This window comes from Ptychodera flava, chromosome 10, assembly GCF_041260155.1.
Source record: "Ptychodera flava strain L36383 chromosome 10, AS_Pfla_20210202, whole genome shotgun sequence".
In the NCBI taxonomy this organism is placed as follows: Eukaryota; Metazoa; Hemichordata; class Enteropneusta; family Ptychoderidae; genus Ptychodera; species Ptychodera flava.
In genome coordinates, this window is record NC_091937.1 from 38636725 (window position 1) to 38657424 (window position 20700).

General features: G+C 37.3%; 2 protein-coding genes across 2 annotated transcripts; one reads left to right on the top strand and one right to left on the bottom strand.

Annotated features, from left to right (window-relative positions):
* Window positions 1–2148: 2148 nt before the first annotated feature.
* Window positions 2149–9371, bottom strand: LOC139142716 (ADP-ribosylation factor-like protein 6). The gene is made up of 5 exons (XM_070712796.1): window positions 8771–9371; window positions 8015–8145; window positions 6801–6895; window positions 5976–6161; window positions 2149–5105 (listed from the first exon to the last, which is right to left on the bottom strand). The coding sequence occupies exons 1-5, from the start codon at window positions 8891–8893 to the stop codon at window positions 5077–5079; spliced, it is 564 nt and encodes a 187-aa protein (XP_070568897.1). The 5' UTR covers window positions 8894–9371; the 3' UTR covers window positions 2149–5076.
* A 42-nt stretch (window positions 9372–9413) lies between these two features.
* Window positions 9414–18556, top strand: LOC139142715 (dimethyladenosine transferase 1, mitochondrial-like). Its single transcript, XM_070712795.1, has 7 exons — window positions 9414–9645; window positions 11930–12081; window positions 12593–12701; window positions 13134–13285; window positions 13641–13760; window positions 14683–14810; window positions 18205–18556. The coding sequence occupies exons 1-7, from the start codon at window positions 9531–9533 to the stop codon at window positions 18377–18379; spliced, it is 951 nt and encodes a 316-aa protein (XP_070568896.1). The 5' UTR covers window positions 9414–9530; the 3' UTR covers window positions 18380–18556.
* Window positions 18557–20700: the final 2144 nt, after the last annotated feature.

The following is a 20700-nucleotide window of genomic DNA, read 5'->3' on the forward strand; positions in this document are numbered from 1 at the left end:
CATTCTGCTGTTTCTTTCTATCAAGGCTATAAGGCCTTTAACTTTTATGGAATGCGTCCCTCATAGTATTGTCTTTCTGAAACGTTGATGAGTCCTGTTGGTGATGGGAAGTTGCGATGTGATACTAAAATAATATGAGCTCTTTTCATTACTGTCCAAACGTGACGAGAAAACACTTCAGCAAATGTAAGTTTTTGTTTATGAAACAATACACTTACCGCAAAGGGAAAGTTACGTGCGGATGAGAAAGAGAAAAGTAGTGCGCATACTTGCAAACTTTTATGGATTAACTGTAGGGAGAAGTGACGCGCGCCCTCAGTTGTTGAACGGAAAAATCTATGTTTGGCCACTAGGAGGCGTTATCACGTGAACAACAATTTATTGTCGTCGACACGGTGTCCGGCATCGATCGAAATGAGACGACTGTCCGTCAACTTCCACAAGACGATGTTTATCAACCTTTCACCGTGCTTTGAAAAGTGACATCTTGTTGCTACACCAGGGAAACGCTAGACTGAAAGATTCACGTGTATTGGGTCTCCGCAACGTCCAACCTCGACCATTTGGAGTTTGCCGAGAAAGCTTATACACCACTGAATCTTTCAGTCCAGTAAAAAGGGGAAAACTGACTTTGGTGGAACTAAACGCCTGTTGTTGTAGGAACTCCATTAAAAGCGGTGACCCTTAGCGTATTTTCTGTTATTGTAGTTCTGTTCCTCAAATTGTTTCTGATTTTATTCCAAGAATAATGTCATAATGCTAAGCATTCTACAATAACACAGCCTGTGTCGGAAATGTCCACTGTTGTGGACAACTAAAGTTTAGTCCAGGCAAGCATTCATTTTTCAATGGTACCACTGAGTATTTGTGCAATGTGTGAGCAAGGATAATAACTTGCATTTCATTGTACTTCAGGGAGAAGACGAAAGAGTACTTGTGTAATACTGAACATAAAGTAAAGATTATCAAAGTCACAACAGTTGTCCTGTTAGCCTTTGCTAATATCTTACAAAAAGAAACTTTTACCTGATTCCATTTCGGGTTCCATGCTTTTTTAATGCAACAGAACCACACTGCCAGAAAGTGACAAGTATTTGCAGTAAAATTTTGCATTCCCTATAAACTGTGGTAAGGGGGAGTGATAGACTTGTAAATTTTCGCAGTTTTTTTAGCTTTCTACCGTAACTTAATCATGGAGGCAGCAGTGCAGAACAGAATAATGGGAGCTTTTTTTAAAAGATATATTTATTTAAAAAAATTCACAATAAAACAGATCTACATAACTATGAATGCGTTAAAATTACAATGCAACTTGTCTGAAAAAAAATAACCCCCGAAAAATCAGTCATTTATATAAAGATCATCATATAAATGCATTCAGGATGCATTCTTCTCCTTCAAGTCTTACAAGGCTTGAAAGCTTTGTGATAAAATCCTCAGCTTTGTTCATCATCTTATAAGTGAAATATAATGTGTTCATCCATGAGGAAAGATAACATTTCAATTGCATGACATAGGATTGAAGGGAAACCCATCAAGAGTAACCGAATTTCAAATATTCCAAACTGTGTATTTTACAAAGGAAGTAAAAACTAATACAGTAATAGTGTCAGATGTTGCATTTTATCATTTTCGATACCTGCAATTGCTAATCTTTTGATATTGATATTTTTATCAATGTTGTGTTTTCTGACAAAGAAAGAAATATATTTCTGCCAGATTTCTTTTACATATTTACACTCAAATAAGATGTGTTCCAGTGTTTCTTCTTGGCCACAAATATGGCATTTCCCATCACTTAAATTGAAAGTTTTGGCCAAGCTTCCTGTGACTAGGCCTCTATGGAAAATCTTGATGAGAATAATGGGAGCTTTTTTTTGGGGGGGGGGGGGGGGGGGGGGAGCTTTTTTCTGGAGAGCTGTAAGCAGCGCCCTCAAGTGACAGAGCTTCTATGGCTTGTTCAGTAGTTGTCTTCCAGTAATTCAACCTCTGAGATGTGACACTACTTACTTCATATTGACATGGTTGCAAATTTTGGGTTTTTTAAAATACCTGCATTGCAGAGCTATCACACAAATGTTTTCATCAACCTCACTGTCTGTGAAAGACAAAAAAGTTTCTATAAAAGACAGGCTAGGACCCTGAAAGTAATATTTCTCTTCAATGAGAGAAATGATTTATTTAACAAGTTAAAGACGATGACAGAATAACAAGTTACACACAGTGGAGATGATATGCCTTATACCTAACAATGGCCACAAATGGCAAAATATACAGACTGACATAAATGTTCTTGGAGTAATCACTGGAGATGCAATATCTCTTCCAATACAATACGCTTGGACACCAATGGCAAAAGTGTTCGTACAACAAACTAGGAGTAGACCTGGGTTGTTTTTTCGGGCAATCTGTTTTAACAGAATTATCACCAATACATAGAGTACTCCACGCTCTGCTTGTAATCCAACTTTGTATCTTTCACATCATTTTATTTACCGAGTATCACCTTTAGAAAAAATCCATATTTCATGAATTTACAAAGCAATGCAAGTCATACTGCCCCTACAAAAAATATTGACAATGAGGAAATATCTCACACAGTTTGCACGCTTTGTATCATTGCAGTAATGCAATAATAAATATTTCTGCAGAAATTTTATATTTCATATCTCTGCTATTTATGGACCAGGGTGGCAGCAGTTGTTTGCAGGTACCTCTTTTTAATAGCCAGTCATCTATATTTGCAAAACCATTGTGATAGGAAGATGGGATGAAGAGGGGTAACTAGGGTTAAAGGTCATACAAGCCACTTTGAAATCAAAACATAGTTTCCCTTTAAATTTGTATACAGACAGTTCTGCTCTTCTATGATTTCTACAAACCATGGTTTAATTAACAGGGCTGTAAGTCATAACATGAAGCCTATCAAGGAAATGGAGAACAATATTGGTTCAAATTGAACCAACTTTCAAACTTTTTCCCTCATGCCTTCAGTATTTTCATCATTAAAATATCAACCACCGTGTTTCAACAATAATGAAAGTCACATAATTTAAATTACACACATGGTAAATACTCAATCTTGTCAATTGGTCTAATAATTTCACTTTGTCATTGGCGACAAACACATACACAGTTCTGTTAAAACATTAAAGGACGGGCTTTGTGGAACCATAGAGGGCGCTGTCACTGGTTGGACAGAGCCCATCACATAAATTTGGTTATTGTAAAAATAATACTCACACTGTTACTAGGCATTAAAATAACTGTTCAATTACCAATGAAGTATTTTGTCTGCTTTTGTCCATGATTACATAAATATTCACATGTATAAGTTGATCAAAATTACATGCATATAGGAAAGAATGCCAATCAACAGAAAGAATACATGGTTGAAAAAGTACAAAAACAGGTTCGCTTTCTACAACTTTTTTTGACATTCTAGAAATTGTCCAGCATATTAAAGCATGATTATAATATTTATTCTTTAATAAGCTGGACAACTTGTTGAATATCAAAGCATGGACACAAACCCTGACATTGAATGAGTCTTGAATGAAAAAAGGCAGTTTATATATGTGTAATACATTGTCTAAATGGTCAACCATGGAACTTTGCCTGAAAACTGGCAATTGAAACAAATGAGACATAGCTGAAGAATACAGGCCCAAGTTTCTTTATGACAACAATTGCATTCACTTAGGGAGTCTTTCCAGTATTAAATAGAAGACCCCCTAAGACTATGTGGATTTGTATAATTGTTCTGTACGGGCAAATTGTTGCAAACAAGGCAAACAGCACATGCAAGGCTTGTCAAGGGAACCCTATGTGATTAAACCCTGTGGAACACATCAACATGATGACAGATTCAAATCATAGTTGTCCATCTCTCGTATTTCTTGCTTGATTGACGTCTTGTCTCAGAATACTTCTCTCAATTCTGAATATATGAACATTCACGTATGGACTGAGACTCTGCAAAGTATGTACAATTCCATGTGCCTGCCAACACCACATACCCCCCTCACCAAATATACCACCACAACTGTATTCTATACAGGATCTGCTGCCTGCTTGGGCTGTAATAAACTGACAGATCCATTCGAGGGCGCTCAGTCTGGGGCTGGAAAGCAAGTACAGTCCTGGCATTGTGACTGTGTATAGTCTCTGCAAATGCATGTTTCTTTCTCCTTTGACCCTTAGTTCCCACCGTGGTCCACGCTGTTTACATATTATTTTTATGCATTTTCTTTGATATCCGATGCAAAAGCATTGACATTTCATTCACTTTTTGCACATCTGACACACTTCTATGCATTTTAATTTCAACATTTTGACATCAACGTTATTGTGTAAGTCCTTTTTCAAATAGTATATGTATTACAACAGTGCGATAGAGTTCACAACATATTTGCCAATACTTTGCTCATAACAATTTACAAGGATCTACTCATTTTTGTAAATCACTAGAAACAAAAAACAGTAGTTCATGTCAAACTTTGATATAGACAAAAAAAACCCAGACTGCAATAAAATTAAGTAGAATTATTTGAAAATTCAAATACCTGCTAAGCTTTAGCAGTGAACTGGCTACACTTGATATAAGTTGATGGAGGAGCAAAATTCTCTACTTTCAACGAAACATGGATTAGTCACACAAATATGTACTGTGAGAGGTTTTTACACAAACTGTTGACTCTGTTAAAAAATTTGAGGGGCAATTCCATTTCCCCCTGAAAGATATGTGTCCAATGGTTCAATCTATGCTCATGAAAGACAATTTACAGCACTACATAGTGTACATGGTATATTTGATCATAAATAGAGAAAAATCACAAAATGAAGGTATACCCTATATGCTTGACTCAAAATCTGTGATAAGAATCTTTTGTTAGTTCGGCTGGAAACTATTAATCTATTCTTCAAGCAAATTATTTGCAAATATTTTTTTATGGACCGGAATCAGAAAAATCCAAGGTGGCTTCTTTACAAATATTTACAAGTTGATAAGAAATGTATTCAATTTTTTGTTATTTTTCTTCAAGTACCTTGCCCTAGTAAGTGTTGTGATACTGGCTAGTGCTTCTGGCCTGACCGTATTTGATCTGAAAACAAATCAGACAATGAAACCGTGAAGATCAATGATATGCACACAAAACAATGGCTTTATCGAATAAATTGAATTTTTCCGTGAGGTCTTAATGTAGGAGTCCAAAGTTTAATTCTTGAATTTTTTACAGGGTTCCAACAAATAATTATTTTCCTGGAAAGTGATTTTATATCAAAAGGTGTTTATTCTGAACTGATTTTAATTTTTCCTGAATTTACAAGCCTGGTGGGGTTAAGGTAGAAATACATGCCTTGGAGAAAGATATTCGGACTCTCAAATTTTTACAATGCTTTTCTGATATACCACTTGCGGGGGTTCATTTTAAAGCTCTTGGTGTAAGAAAAAATTTCACCTTCTTAGTTTTTCGAAAATCAACACATTTATTTTTCTCCATAGAGTTAACATAGAGATGGCACCATTTTCAATTTCAAATATCAATCTTTGGTAATTTGTTGCTCGAGTACCAAAATTTGCACAGAGACCCCAAATGTTTTTCTTGATCTTGAAAGAGAATGGTTGAAAGTTTGCTTGAGTAAAGTTTAAGCAAAAGTAGTTTAAGTCTTTCACTTTTGAGGCACATACTACCTTAAAGGTAAAGGAGAACTTATTCATATAATGAAATTATGTTATTAACACTTTTTCTCCTCTTTCACATTGTCTGCTTTGTGTAGACAATTCTTTAGTATCTGTCTTGTTTGTTTTACATATTTATTTACTTTTATGCAGAATAAGGCTTCATGCTGGTGATGGACATGCCTATTTTATTCCTGAATAAATTTCACTTTTCACAACAAAAATAAAACCTGCCAAGAATAAAGTGTAATTTAGAACACACAAAAATAAGATGCAAGAAGTGATCACTGACCTGTTAGCCACTCTACACCTTCATGTAAACCCTCGCCGGTCCGCGCATTACTTGCACATATATGCCAGGCTTTGTTGGAGATACCTTCTAGCCCCATCATACTGGATACCTTCACAGACGATTGTGCTTCTCGCAGATCCATTTTGTTTGCAAAAAACAGGATAGGTATTCTCCTATTCTTGATGTCTGCAATGCAATGGGTGGAGGTGGGGAGAATTGATAAAGTTGATGAAATCTTCAACCGTAAGTGTAAGGATATGTTGCTGCCACATTCAACATCATTTTGATTAATTTTTGATTAACCCTTTGCACCCTGACCCCCTGGTACCCTATGACATCATGTGGACATTTTTGTCTGAGCCAGGTTCAAAGGGTTAACGGAAATGGTGAGCGGCTAAGATCCTACAAACTTATCAACAATATGTTTCCCTTCAACCCTAAGCAGCAAAATCTGTTTGTTTTCTTTGTGTACTTGTTAAATAAAAGTTTTTCATTTCCTTTCAATAGATTTTCACTACTTTCACAACCTGGGTAAGTTTTGAGTTGTATGTTTCAATCTTTTCCTTGGGCGTATGGTTTGTTCACATTTCATAACACTGAGTTGAGCAGTGTGTCCTCTAAACCAATATGACATGCCACAACATAAACAAATTGCCTGTGATGCAAGCAAATATTTGGTTTACATGTAGAGATGTAGGGCTAATGCAGAGAACTTTCCAAAATTCCCCGAATTGACACAAAGTTTCCAGAAAGACATGTTTGTTAGAGGGCACACTGGAGTCAAGCACAAGTTCAGAGTAATCTTCTTTGAATGGGTGAACTTACCTTGATGAGACAACAGCGCGTCAAGTTCATCTTTTGCTACAACCATTCTAAGCTTATCACAACTATCCACTACAAAAATGATTGCTTGTGCATCTCTGGAAAACAAAATACATAAGACATCATGTACAAATGTTTTACTCTGAAGTTAATGGTTTTTAACACTCAATTGAATAGGTCATGTTAAACCTTGATCAATAGGTTCATCATGTTTGGTTGCTCTTATACATGGAAAGTAACCTTTCAGTCTATATTATGGCAAACATGCATGACGAGTCAGCTGAATCAAGACATCAAATATATTACCAGAATCTTTGGTTACCTGACTGGTGTTTAACCCATTTCCTGCCAGACAGTATCACTTTCCCATGGGCCAATGTAGTGAAAGCGGTATTGAGTCAAAAACCAGACATATTTTTACCCACTTGGCTTGGTATGTTATTAGTGCATAAAAGTCATGTTTACAGTATCTCTGTTTTAAGGGGCTTTCAAATCTTCAGGATTTTTGTTGAAATGCACCATGAGGGGCATGTTGTGCTTCATTAGTTTTAACCAACTTGAACTGATGGAAAATTATGAACTTGGCAAGATACTTGATAGTAGACTAGTAACAGTCACCAACTTCAAAGTTACAGAGCTATGCCATGACTCAGTCTTTGATAAAAGCTTTTGCAAAAAAAGATTTCAGCATTTCTGTGAGCACTTAGAATCATGTTAATGTTCCGTATATGGCTATCATATTTTTCACATTCCTTTGAATATATTTGTGATGACAACAGTTTGACTACTCAGTCCATCGGATTGACACATCTGTCTGAAAGATTTGGTTTCACCCTGTCATAACTGAGACTATGGTAATGGTATGACCCCATCACTTACAATAGAATGGTTGGATCAATAATGGGACAGGAAAATCGAGGTGAAATCATCACATATCTGTGTAAACAGATAACATAAAACGCAGTAAATATTGTCAAACATGAAGGTATGAACATAAATGAAACTCATATTTATAAAAATTTTCTTTTCTCAAATTTTTAACACATGGTATGATGTAACACTAAAGTCAGAATAAAAATTGACCGTTTTAATGACCACTTAAAGTCATTTTTCCACTGAAAATCAAATATGAACATGTGGCTTGCTATGTTACTAGCATAACATATAGACAAAGAAATGGCTAGTTTTCCTGTCCACACTCAAAGCAGTGTACTTACTTGTAATAATGTTCCCATAAGTTTCTATATCTTCCTTGTCCTGACATGTCAAATACTGTGAAGGACAATGCTGAGGAGGCAAACTTTTCCACTGAGAAGCCAATCGTTGGCACAATGTCTTCATACTGTGACTGTAACATGTAAAGATTGATTACGAAAAGATTTAAATACAGTTTCATCTTTACAGTAGTTTGGAGAGCTGGGTAAATCATGGTCCGTTGAAGGACCGCGGGAAAATCAGTTGAACATGTGTTGTGCAATCTGGGACCAGAGATGCATTTGCTCAGAATGGTGGATCCCAGCTTGCCATCTGTGAGACTGCAGTGCTTGTAGTAACTTGTGTACGAGAACGCATGTACTCTTAACAAGAAAACAAGGTTGCCTGACAAGTACACGTAGTAACTTTGTTCTGGATATGGACAAGTTCAAATGCCTAAGAAATCTAATTTAGATACTTTTGTTGATGTGGTTATGAACAGCCCCTCAATACTCTGTGGAGGGACTGTAGCAGCAAATACATACTAGTGTATAAATTATGAATTTGACGACTTCGCAGATGAAAGTTCCGTTTTTCATATGTACAGGCTTTATTGTGAATTTGCTTGAATCAACTTAAGATACACGTGGAGTATATTTTGAATGGGTAGTAGGCGTGTACCGGTTACGTGGTTTCCCTGGCAACGATATGATGCACCTGATATAACAGGAAGTGACCCCTTGGTGTGAAACGATACTTAGCCGCTTTCAAGTACTTACGTCTTTCGGTTTAAGTTGGTTGATTATAGTAGTTTTTCCACTGTTGTCCAGACCAATGCAAAGAACGTGGATTTCCTTCTTCTTGAACCCCAACCAGGCAGCTAACTTGTCCAGCAGACCCATTGTCGGCACTCAAAACTTTCAAAAGTTCAGTGAACTGTTCACGACAGGGATGAAGGTTTCAATCAAAGTATAACTTCTAGCACGACTATGAGGGTAAAATATTTACAAGCACGAGTTCTGTTTTCATAGCAAACACGAAGCTTCGTGCATTCGGGGCCAATGAAACTTGTCAGTCGTCTCGCAAAATAACACAAGGACGCACTTATGATGAGTCCGCGTAGTTTACCGTATGAGCTTGCGGATTACTGGTAATACCCGGTATCGAAGCCGCACCGTCGCTGACACTTTCACGGCAATTTCGATGAAGTCACTGGTGTATGCCGAGTTTTCGTTGATCGCTGACTAAGTCTGCTTGGGTGTAACAATTTCGTTCGATGAAAATAAAAATAAAGCCTATTTTAAGGCACGGAACGTCAACAATATTACACGAAGCCTATCATTCAAACTCATGGAAATCAGCGAAAATGGCGGTATTTTTCCCACCATGCAAAGCACTCGATCCACAATCCATCGCGCGAGGGGAAGCCATTGTAAACTTCCGGGCCATGTGAGTTCAATCATACTTGATGTGCACTCGATTCGGCTGTGTTGGGCATATTTCGACGAGGAAAAGAACTGTTTACTTTTCCTCTCTACGATGTCCCGACTTCGGCTTCCGCCGTTACCAACAGTTCGCGACATTATTCAAATGTATGGACTGAAAGCGGAAAAACAGTTGTCCCAAAACTTTTTATTCGATTTGAACCTCACTGGTAAGTGAAGGAGTTGTAACTATAGGGTTGATGAATCCATTGAGGTATCAGTCTTGTGGTACCTCCATGATCAATCTGAGCATGGACGTACGGGATGGAAGTCGCTCTCGTATGTATCGTACGTCCATTCATTGCGTGAGATGTTTGGCAGGATGGAGATAGGGTCCGGGGATAGGGTATGATCGTCGCATAGTATTACTAACTAGGCGTACATTCAGGCATGCAATAAGGTAGCTGCAAAATTGTAGCTCTACGGTGAGGCGGTCGGTGAGTTTTGATTTTTGTCGACCTCGCTCACCAGTAGAGCTACAATGCCGACGGCCCTGAAGCATACAAAATTAAAGCACGCTCCACATGGCACGGCAGTTTGATGTAAAATCCCATATATTTACTGCATTTGGTCATACTGATTTATCACTACTGAAGATTAAACACTATACTACACTAACCTTGTCGTGTATGGGTTTGGTATTTGTTCCAATACGTCGATCACGTTCCAAAAGCATTTCTTGGGGCCGCCATTACCAACTTCCGGTAATGGCGGCTCCCAGAAACACGCTCAATGTTTATGGAACGCGATCGACGTGTCTGTGCTAATACCAAACCCAATAAACAACAAGGTTAGTGTAGTATAGTGTTCAGTCTTCAGTAGTGATAAATCGGTACGACCGAATGCAGTAAATATGTGGCATTTTACATGAAAATGCCGCGCCATGTGTGGCGCGCTTATTTTGTATGCTACAGGCCCTTCGGCTTGTAGCTCTACTGGTAAGCGAGGTCGCAAAACCAAAACTCACTGACGCCTCACCGTAGAGAGCTACAATTTTGCAGCTAGCAATAAGGTAGCTCTGCATGGCAGGGCTGTGTGTTACCGGCGTTATACGGCCTCCCACCACATAAAACACAGCCCTGCCATGCAGAGCAACTGTGGGTCCCTAGCTGTGGTGTTTTATGACTTTTACCCTCCATCAGCCTGTAAAAGGCAGGGATCCCTTCTGTAAACACCGCAGCTATGGATCCACAGCCAGCAATAAGGTAGTCCTTTTGGTACATGTCGCAGTTGCAACATCAACAAATACACGTAGGGCTAGCTGTAAGGATACAGGACTTCAATGAAAGTACTAGTCGTAAGCTGCAAAATTGTAGCTCTACGGTGAAGCGGTCAGTGAGTTTTGATTTTTGCTCGCTCACAAGTAGATCTACAATGCTGAAGGCCCTGTAGCATTCAAAATAAGCGCGTCGCACATGATGCGGCATTTTGATGTGAAATGCCACATATTTACTGCATTTGGTCGTACTGATTTATCACTACTGAAGACTAAACACTATACTACACTAACCTTGTCGTTTATGGGGTTTGGTATTTGTTCAAACACATCGATCGCATTCAAAAAAACATTTCTGGGAGCCACCATTACCAACTTCAGGTAATGGTGGCTCACAGAAACTCGCTCAATGTTTTTGGAACGCGATCAACGTGTTTGAACAAACACCAAACCCCATAAACGACAAGGTTAGTGTAGTATAGTGTTTAGTCTTCAGTAGTGATAAATCAGTACGACCAAATGCAGTAAATATGTGAGATTTCATATCAAAATGCTGCGTCATGTGCAATGCGCTTATTTTGAATGCTAAAGGGCCTTCAGCATTGTAGCTCTACTGGTGATCGAGGTCGCAAAAACCAAAACTCGCCAACCGCCTCACCGTAGAGCTACAATTTTGCAGCTATACTTGTCTTATGTCACTAACATAGGGACATCAATGATGAAATCATTGAAAATTAACATTGTAGTTTCAATAGTAACCCTGAAACTGACAGCCACAGTTATCACTAACATAGGGACATCAATGATGAAATCATTGAAAATTAATATTGTAGTTTCAATAGTAACCCTGAAACTGACAGCCACAGTTATCACTAACATCGGGACATCAATGATGAAATCATTGAAAATTAATATTGTAGTTTCAATAGTAACCCTGAAACTGACACCCACAGTTAATGACCATTGACAACTGTTTTATTCTGGAGCTATTTATCTTACATTGTGTGCCAAATTCTCCAAGTTCAAAACCAGCACATGTGAGGAACGCTCTTTTACAATTCAATTCAATTGAAGAAATAAACATTGAAATGCAAAGTGCTTCAAATAAGAGCAACTACAAGTATTCCGTATGGGGTGTGCCAGTAGACAAAAGAATTTCCTGAGAATTAGTTTAATGAGAAATGTAATTTTATCCACTGATCATTATTTGTTCGTTTTTTTTCATGAATAATTTACAGATAAAATTGTCCGTCAAGCTGGAAATCTCAAAGGTTCCTATGTCTGTGAAGTTGGCCCAGGTCCTGGCGGCATTACAAGATCAATATTAAATGCTGGTGCCAAGCATGTGATAGTCATAGAAAAAGATTCCAGATTTCTGCCAAGTTTACAAGTAGGCAAGAATAATTACACTCATTATTACCAAGCCAAGTATAGTTATTAGAAAGTGAGATGTCTTTGGTATTTGGTTGCCATCTTTACTATACATGAATATGTCAAATTGTGAAACTTTCCTTTGATTGAGGACAACATCTGCCATGGAAATTCTAAAATTCCAGGTACAATCAAGTACTTAGAAGTACTTTAAAATTACTCTCTATATTCCCATTTTACATAGAGACAAATGATTGATTTTCACATGTATGATTCAGCAATTTTTCTTTAGGATTCAAACTTGCACCCTGTGATACCTGCTCACCAAGCAAAGTAGTATGTGATCAGAATCACTTTGCAACATTCCCAACCTGAGGCTGTTAATATGCAGTTCCACAGATACGGGAAAACATAACACTATGTGAAGAGATACTTTTATGCTATCTACTTCAATTCACAGGAGAAAATACAGACATTGAAACAGATTTGAAGAATAAAACGTGTATTTTCCTAACTTATTTCATGTGCAGTTACTTTCAGAAGCAAGTGATGGCCGAGTGACAATTCAGCTAGGTGATGTTCTGAAGTACAACATGAAGAAAGTTTTTCCCAACAGGCTTTCAAAAGACTGGTCGGATGGTGAGACATTCAGTGTACATGCTATCTATATGCTATGTTAATGTACGTTGGCTGCAGAAGGTGATAGAACTATTGGCAATGTCTGAACATTCCCTTTGAAACTACAGATATTCTTGCAGAACTTGAAATTTCTGGTACCAAGTTTGGTCAAAGTAATTGGGGAAATTATCTTTGAAACAATAGTCAGTTGTTACAAAAAAAATAGTTCAGACGCAATTAAGGAAGATCAATGACATTACTTACTCAATAACATACTGTTTTTTATTTAGTTTGAACTTAACAAATTCAGAAAGTTACCTTTGAAAAGATCCTTTTCTTTTACCAGTATAACCGTATGGACTGCCAGCTATGTCATTAAAAAGCAAGGTGAGTGATAATACCTTTTCTGTTTTGTGTGTATACTGCTCTAACTTTTCTCTGTTTTATCTCCAGAACCTCCAAATGCTCACATAATTGGCAATTTGCCCTTCAGCGTATCAACGCCTTTGATTATCCAATGGTTAGCCGCTGTGGCCAACAGGACCTCTGTGTTCTCACATGGACGTGTTCAATTAACATTGACTTTTCAAAAAGAAGTTGCTGAGGTAAGCAGTGATGTCATCATCCCATGATAACCTATGTATGTGATGTTCTTTCCCTGCAAACACAATGGTACATTACAAGTGCGCCACCTCTGGCAAGATTGTTAGACTTCATTTGTTTTTACACATAACCAACTGAGGTCAATCAACATTTCCTGTAGCTCTCTCGGTCACATGTATGCATAAACACTGTGCAGAGGGACCGTGGCATAAAACAGCAAGTACACTGGTATTCCCAAAACTATAATCATGCATGCTGTAAACTTCATATTAACTTTAATCAGGTGAAGTTGAATCCAATCCATCCAATGGCTTATTGTAAGCAATTGCTTTTTCTCCATCATGTGATATTTTTCAGAGACTGTCTGCAGGTGTTGGTGATCCACAGAGAAGCAGACTATCTATCATGGCGCAGTATCTCTGTCATGTTGAACATTGCTTTAACATTCCTGGCAGTGCATTTGTACCAAAACCAGATGTAAGTCACTCTCCATGTCATGATTTCACTTTGCTGTTCTCTCACAGGCCCACTGCTCATTGTTTTTACATCACATTCTCTGACACACTTGATTCATTCAAATATTGTGCATAAGGTAGAATACACCCCATGGACAGATATTCCAACTCTCAAACTTTTACAATATTTGTCTCTCCTACGACTTGTGAGGCTTACTTTGAAGCTCTTGGAGTAAATATAGTTTTCAAGGGCTTGGTTTTGTGAAAATTTGGAATTTTATTCCCCTTCCCCCATAGAGATTACACAGGGATGGCCGTCATTTTTAATTTCAAATATCAGTATATATTGGACATCTTGTTCCTCTAGAACCAAAATTTGCACAGTGACCCCCAATTTTTATTCTTGATTTTGAGAGTTAACAGTTCACTTGAGGAAACTTTGAGCATAAATTTTAAATCTTTCATTTATAAGGCCTGAACCACATTAAGAAACAGTAGAATTGGCAGTTTTATGACTTCAACATGACCTTACCTCATCCTTGGTTTTTATGTTGGTAAATCAGTCACCAATTTTATTGAATGCGTTGAAACAGCCAACCATTACTGCTGCATTCTTCTCTGAATTACTATTGTATACACATATTTTCTTGCCAAAATTTGAATCTTTCTCAATACAAACTTTACATGGTACACTACATTCCATCAAAATACCAGGATGTAAGGTCATTTAGGGTCATGGACACGGTCCTCCGGTTTAATGGCCATTGTTTTCAATATGTTGCTATCAGGTAATGTTGAATATTGCCAAATATATTGATGTTCTTAACTAGAGTTTTAGCCGCTCACGATGCTGTTAAAGTGTTCATGCTTAGGAAATACTATTTTTTTGACACCGAGGATAAATAAGTGCATTCTTTTTGGTTTTCTCTGTATTTTTTCTTTAGGTGGATGTTGGTGTTGTACACTTCACTCCCAGGATAGAACCTTTGATTCACTGCCCTTTTAAATTAGTTGAAAAAGTTGTAAGGAGTGTCTTTCATTTTAGAAGGAAATATTGCAGACGTGGAATCGAGTAAGTATACGATCCAATTATTATTTCACTTTATTTGGGACTAAATATATGCATAGAATTCTCAGTACAATAATAAATAAAGATATAGATGAATAAATATCATAATACAGTCTGAAGAAGTGACATTTTAGTGATGCATTATCATGCAAAAATAACCACAACCGCTCAATGGAAAAGTGATTTTATCCACATTTTGCGGAGATCAGAAATGAAATACATGCCGTCATAAACTTGATGTACACTCGAATTTCCATTGCGTGATAAACGTTCTATAAAACCATACATTTGTTTTCTAAGAAGAGCATCAAAGTTGCATAGCCCATTTGTGACAAACATGGAGCTGGCACTACTTCGTCTCTCATAACCCCCAAAAAATACGGGTGGCATTGTTGTAGGCAACTTTCAGTTTTCTCATGGCATCAGCAGAATATTTGAGCCAGAGCTGGCCACCGTACAATTGAGAGCAATACACGTTAAAAATCCTACATTTCACTTGAAAAGAACACTAGGAAAATTTCCTTAGCAGCATATTTGCTGAGACATAGAATGCTCTCCTTTGTCGCTCAATATCGCTATCGTCTCTAAAGTTATGTGTTAAAAAAACCCAAGATATTTCTTTTCTTTCTTTTGACAAAAACAGTTTTTACACCATTTAGGGAAAACAGTGGGAATGTGCCTAACTTTAGAACTATATAGTGTGACACACAAACATTCGGTCTTTTTCGTATTGAAGACAATGTCATGGGTATTACTGTAAATGCTATATATAATGATGACAAATTTCTGTGTACCTTTCACAGAGGGACTTATCAGACAAATATCATCAGCATAAAAGAGGTGATTGATGAACATGCCACCAATATTACAACCTGTTTGTGAACTTTCAAGCCTATAGCTTAAATCATCAATATAAATATTAAATAGTTTGGGTGACAATATTCCAACCTGCTTTAACGCCATTTTTAGCTTGAAACCCTCTGAAATGCAACAGCCCCAACGGATAAAATACATTGCGACCTATACCAAACAAATAGAAACCTGACAAAGCAAATAGGCACTTTACGAAAAATCAACTTTTTAAACAATGTCCAGTGATTAACACAATCAAATGCTTTGGAAGCATCCATGAAAGTTACAATTTATTTTGCTACCATGTTTCCTATAATAGTGAATGATTTCTTTCAGAATGAAAATGCACATGTCAGTGGAATGTTGCTTTTTAAACCCAAATTGGTAATGTTAAGATTCAAGAAAGGACTCAATTCTGTTCATTAAAACTAATTCCATAATTTTCGATGCTACGGTTGATAATGCAATAGGCCGTTAGTTATTTTTGTCATTTGTATTCTTATTCTTATCTTTAACAATGGGGACTAAGATGGTATCAGAAAGTCTATTAGGACAAACAGCATGAACAAGCATCGACGTAAAACACATGCTAAGCAAAACTGACACCTTGTCACTGGCGTACACAAAATGCTCTGCAAAAAGTGAGTCTGGACCAGCAGATTTACCTGTTTGTAGATTAAATATTGCATTACTAACATCATTGGGTAAAATAATGATATCCACATCACCTTCACAGTTATAAATCATTCTAAAACAAAATTCTGGTCACTTTTAGTATGGACAACTTTAAAAAGATTACTCCTTTGACAAAGTTCATGTTCATTATCGCCAACAGTCTCATTTGCATTCGTTGACATGGAATCAACAGGTGGTTCCTCCTCAGCACTTGCAGCAATGCATTCAACAGCAACCATGTCTTCATTTTGCAATTTTAGTGTTTCTTTCAGCGAATGCTTTTCAGAAATCAAACCACCGAGAGTATCTTTGATATGTCTGATATCATCAGAAGTTCTCAAATAAAGACTTGAAATGTTGTTGACCTCAAGTTTAAGACCATCAAAATCAACTTTCATTCTATTGATTTGAGACAACAGCAAAGACATGTTGATATGATTGTAGTCAACTGGAGGTAGTTTTGATAAATCCTTAGCAACAAAGCATGGAATATTCTGTGGTTCAATTTCAAGTAAGAGTGTCAAAGTATCTTGGATTGCTTTTTGTTCTGGCCTTGTCGTCTCTTGAAGCGATGTGCGCTAAATTCTCCACATAAGTCAAAGGCGACTTTGCAGCTTCAACATCATGGTCATTGTGTGTCTCCACACACAACTTGACAATGACATCAAATGGCAATATGTCCATTTTGTTGGCCATAAAACAAAGAATTTCATTTATGATGACATTACCATCAGATTGAACATTCAGCAGGGTATTCTGATGTGAAGTAGAGTTTCGCAAGTGCCAAGACAGTGGTAGAGTCACTGGTAATCGATGACAAAGGGCCTGGGCTCATGTGAGCACCGCCTGTACCGCCATTGTTCGACACATCTCACTCCTGATTATCATAGAATCTCTTCCTGTGGCAATTAAAACACAGATCAAGATCCCCTTGACACAGGGAAACACCCTGAGTTTTCCCACAATCAGCACAGCGTACCATGATTATAGAAGTAGTGGATAACTTACATAGAAATGCTAGCTATAACGTAGCTTGACGTGCTCAACGCACACAGCTCGGGCGCCATTGCAATTTGATCATCACAATACTCCGTGTGTCTAGATTTTGATTGATATTAAGTCCTAAATTATCTACATGTAGCCTGTAGTTTACATACTTTTATAGCCTGTGGGTGGGGAATTTGACAAGAGTTCGAGAAAATGACATCAGTTTCATTGATTCAAAAAAATAAATAAAATTAAAAAGGATTCGTACATTGTTTTTATTTCATGTGTGACACCAGTATTTGAAATAGATATCTGATGTAACATTACAGACCCTGTCACCTATCAAATCAACACCTGTTTTATCAGATTTTTAGTGTTTCTCTCTAAATAGGAATTAATCTAATTTGCATTAGCTAAATTCCCAACTATCAAAGAGGGGAGACAACAAAATGTTGTTATAAAGAGCGAATCTTACTTTTTGTAACACCAGTGAAATAGGAGATGAATATCATTTTCTTCTAGTCTGTCCATTTTACAGAGATCTAAGAGAGAAACACTTGCCGGAAGAATTTCAGAATGTGCAAATTTCCTTAAATTTACAAGACTTGTGGAAACATAACAGTCTGATCTTTTACTTAAATTCTGTTTGTATACAAAACTTTGTGTAGGAGGTCAGGAGGAGAGCAGTAGTTCAGTGTATCCCCAGATTTGTATCTTTTGCATGGCTCTATCCTTTGTGTATCATGTTGTATGATTTGTATTTGGGCCAGAGGCCTGTAAATGCAATAAACCTGAACCTGAACTAAATAGGAATTTTTTCCAAACAGAAACATCTGTAATGCTGTTACCTATTTAATTTATATTTTTTCTCTGCCATTTTCAGGATTTTGTTTCCATATGATCATCAGGATTTTGTGGACGAAGTTCTGGAAGTGACAGGAATAGATCCGTCCACCACACCTCAGTGGCTTACCATCGATGACTTCAGCAGAATCAGTGAAGTTTACATGTCTATCTGTGAACGATACCCTGCAATACGCACCTATGATTACAGATAGCAGAAACTATGGTGGGATATTGTCCTTACATACTCCAGTCTTCATAATTGACAGCACCATCAAAAAAGAGGAATTATTTCTCAGAATCGGAACTTCTATTTTTGCTGATTTTGGAATTTTTGCCAAAATTTCACAACATCAGCCACCGTAGCTTTTACACTGCTGTTTCCTTGAACTGTTCACCCCATTTCTCAGTAAACAGGTCCACACTCAGCATTAAAAACAATGGGTTTAGGCCAAACCATTGAGATGTGGGGTTAATCAATAATTGCACTCCTGTTGTTTCATTATATTTTGAATACATCATATTTTTAAACAATATTAATGTATTCTTCAAATATCCTTTGAATGTTATTTGCATGGCTGGGTATGTAGCATCATGAAATTATTACAGAAATTTACAGGTTCACAAAATAGAGAAAAATCTCCCAAATCCTCTGGCACACCTGCCGTCCCAACTCCATTTTTCTGAAAAATAATCAAAGGAGCAGAATTTTTTTTCACGCATAAGGTTAATGTACCATTGAGCAGGTATCTCCAGATTCCAAGTGTATACTTGGGGTTTGGTAGCACAGTGAGATCAACTAAGTTTTTTGATAGCATGAGCTTTCGAAGACTACAGTCTCCTTCATCAGATGCTGAGATGGAATGAGCAGGCGAAGCAAAAGTCCCTAATATATTGTGACTTTTGCTTCGCCTGCTCATTCCATCTCAGCATCTGATGAAGGAGACTGTAGTCTTCGAAAGCTCATGCTATCAAAAACTTAGTTGATCTCACTGTGCTACCAAACCCAAGTATACATAGGTTTGAAGATCAACACGGCTACACCTACCAGATTCCAAGTGTAAGTGACTGTACATTAGAAAGTATCTTTATTCATAAATGATCATAGCTAGTTACACAGAAGACTAACTACGCTAGCTACTCTTACCTGCATATTATGAGTACGGCTGTTTTTTGATCAGGGAGCATTTTTATCATACAAGAACATCACAACATGTGTCGTTGTCCTTCTATGTCAAATCTTTTCACCTGATGTCGAAATAGAGATGTGATAAACTGTATTACCAAACCACTTTTAGTCCTGATCAAGATTATAGTCATTCTTATAAATATTGTATGTTCTACCTATTATTATTACATGTATTTTGTTTAAAATAAGATATATGAAGTGACAAAAACTGTAAAAAAATACCAAAGTTTCAGCTATTGGCACTTTGTCATTTATTACATATGCCTCGATGTGAGTACAAAGCAGTGCATTGATTTGAATAGGAATATCCGAGGAGTTAGCGAGCTGGTGAATGATGTACTGACTGGTTTCCATGATTTCCATGGTCCCGTGAAGCCCTTTGACGTTTTCGACGTCAAAGTAGACGCTTAACACCAGATGCAAAATATCCATGCACCCACTGCTATTTGGCTTTCGTTAAAATCTGTTTGATGCTGGTCGATAGTGGCAAAATTGTTTGAGAATGCCCTGCATGTAACTACATGTCGTATAGCATTAACTGTAAAGAGGCATCTGATAAAAATATTATTGCCTGAATACATGGGTTTATGCGCCCTAGCAGCAGGAGACAATTTGCCCTTCTGGTGGTTGGCAAATTGTCACCTGCTCTCTGGCACATAAACCCATGTATTCAGGCAATGATATATAATCTTCAAGGCACCCTGCTATCCTAAAAGGCCAAGGCATAGTTAAATGAAACCAATTGGGCACAATAATAGAACTGGTGAAGCAATGGAAGACTCGTAAAGACTGACAATTCATTAATAACAACTTATGTTTGTATCAAATGCTACGCTGTCGGATTCAATGGTAACTTGTTGATGACATTGCAGGCCGCATAGTCATCATTTGACTGAAAGTGAACTAGAACTATTTTCTACTTGACACCTTTGGGATTTAAAAAAATGATCGATTACATGTTTTACATAGGAAATATTGTTTTTACGACATTATGCATAAAAATTTGATAAACCACATAACAATGATTCAAATATATCAATTTTTTCAAGTGAACTCATTATCAGCCCATAGGGTATGTCTTTCAACTTATGAGCTGCTAACGAGTTACTTGGTCAGGGTGATAAGCCCCCCTCCCCCCCCCCATTGGTGATCAGTAAAGCAAATTAATGAAGGGGATTAGGGAGGGCAATTAATAGATATGGACTGTTTTCTTTGAAATACTATACAGAGATAGTGAGGGTCAAGTAATAGGCTCACAAGTGACACAGGTAAAGCTTGCATAACGAAATAAAGTTTACAATAGATGACATTTAGTGATCATAACTCCCAGACTAAGAGTGCCTACAA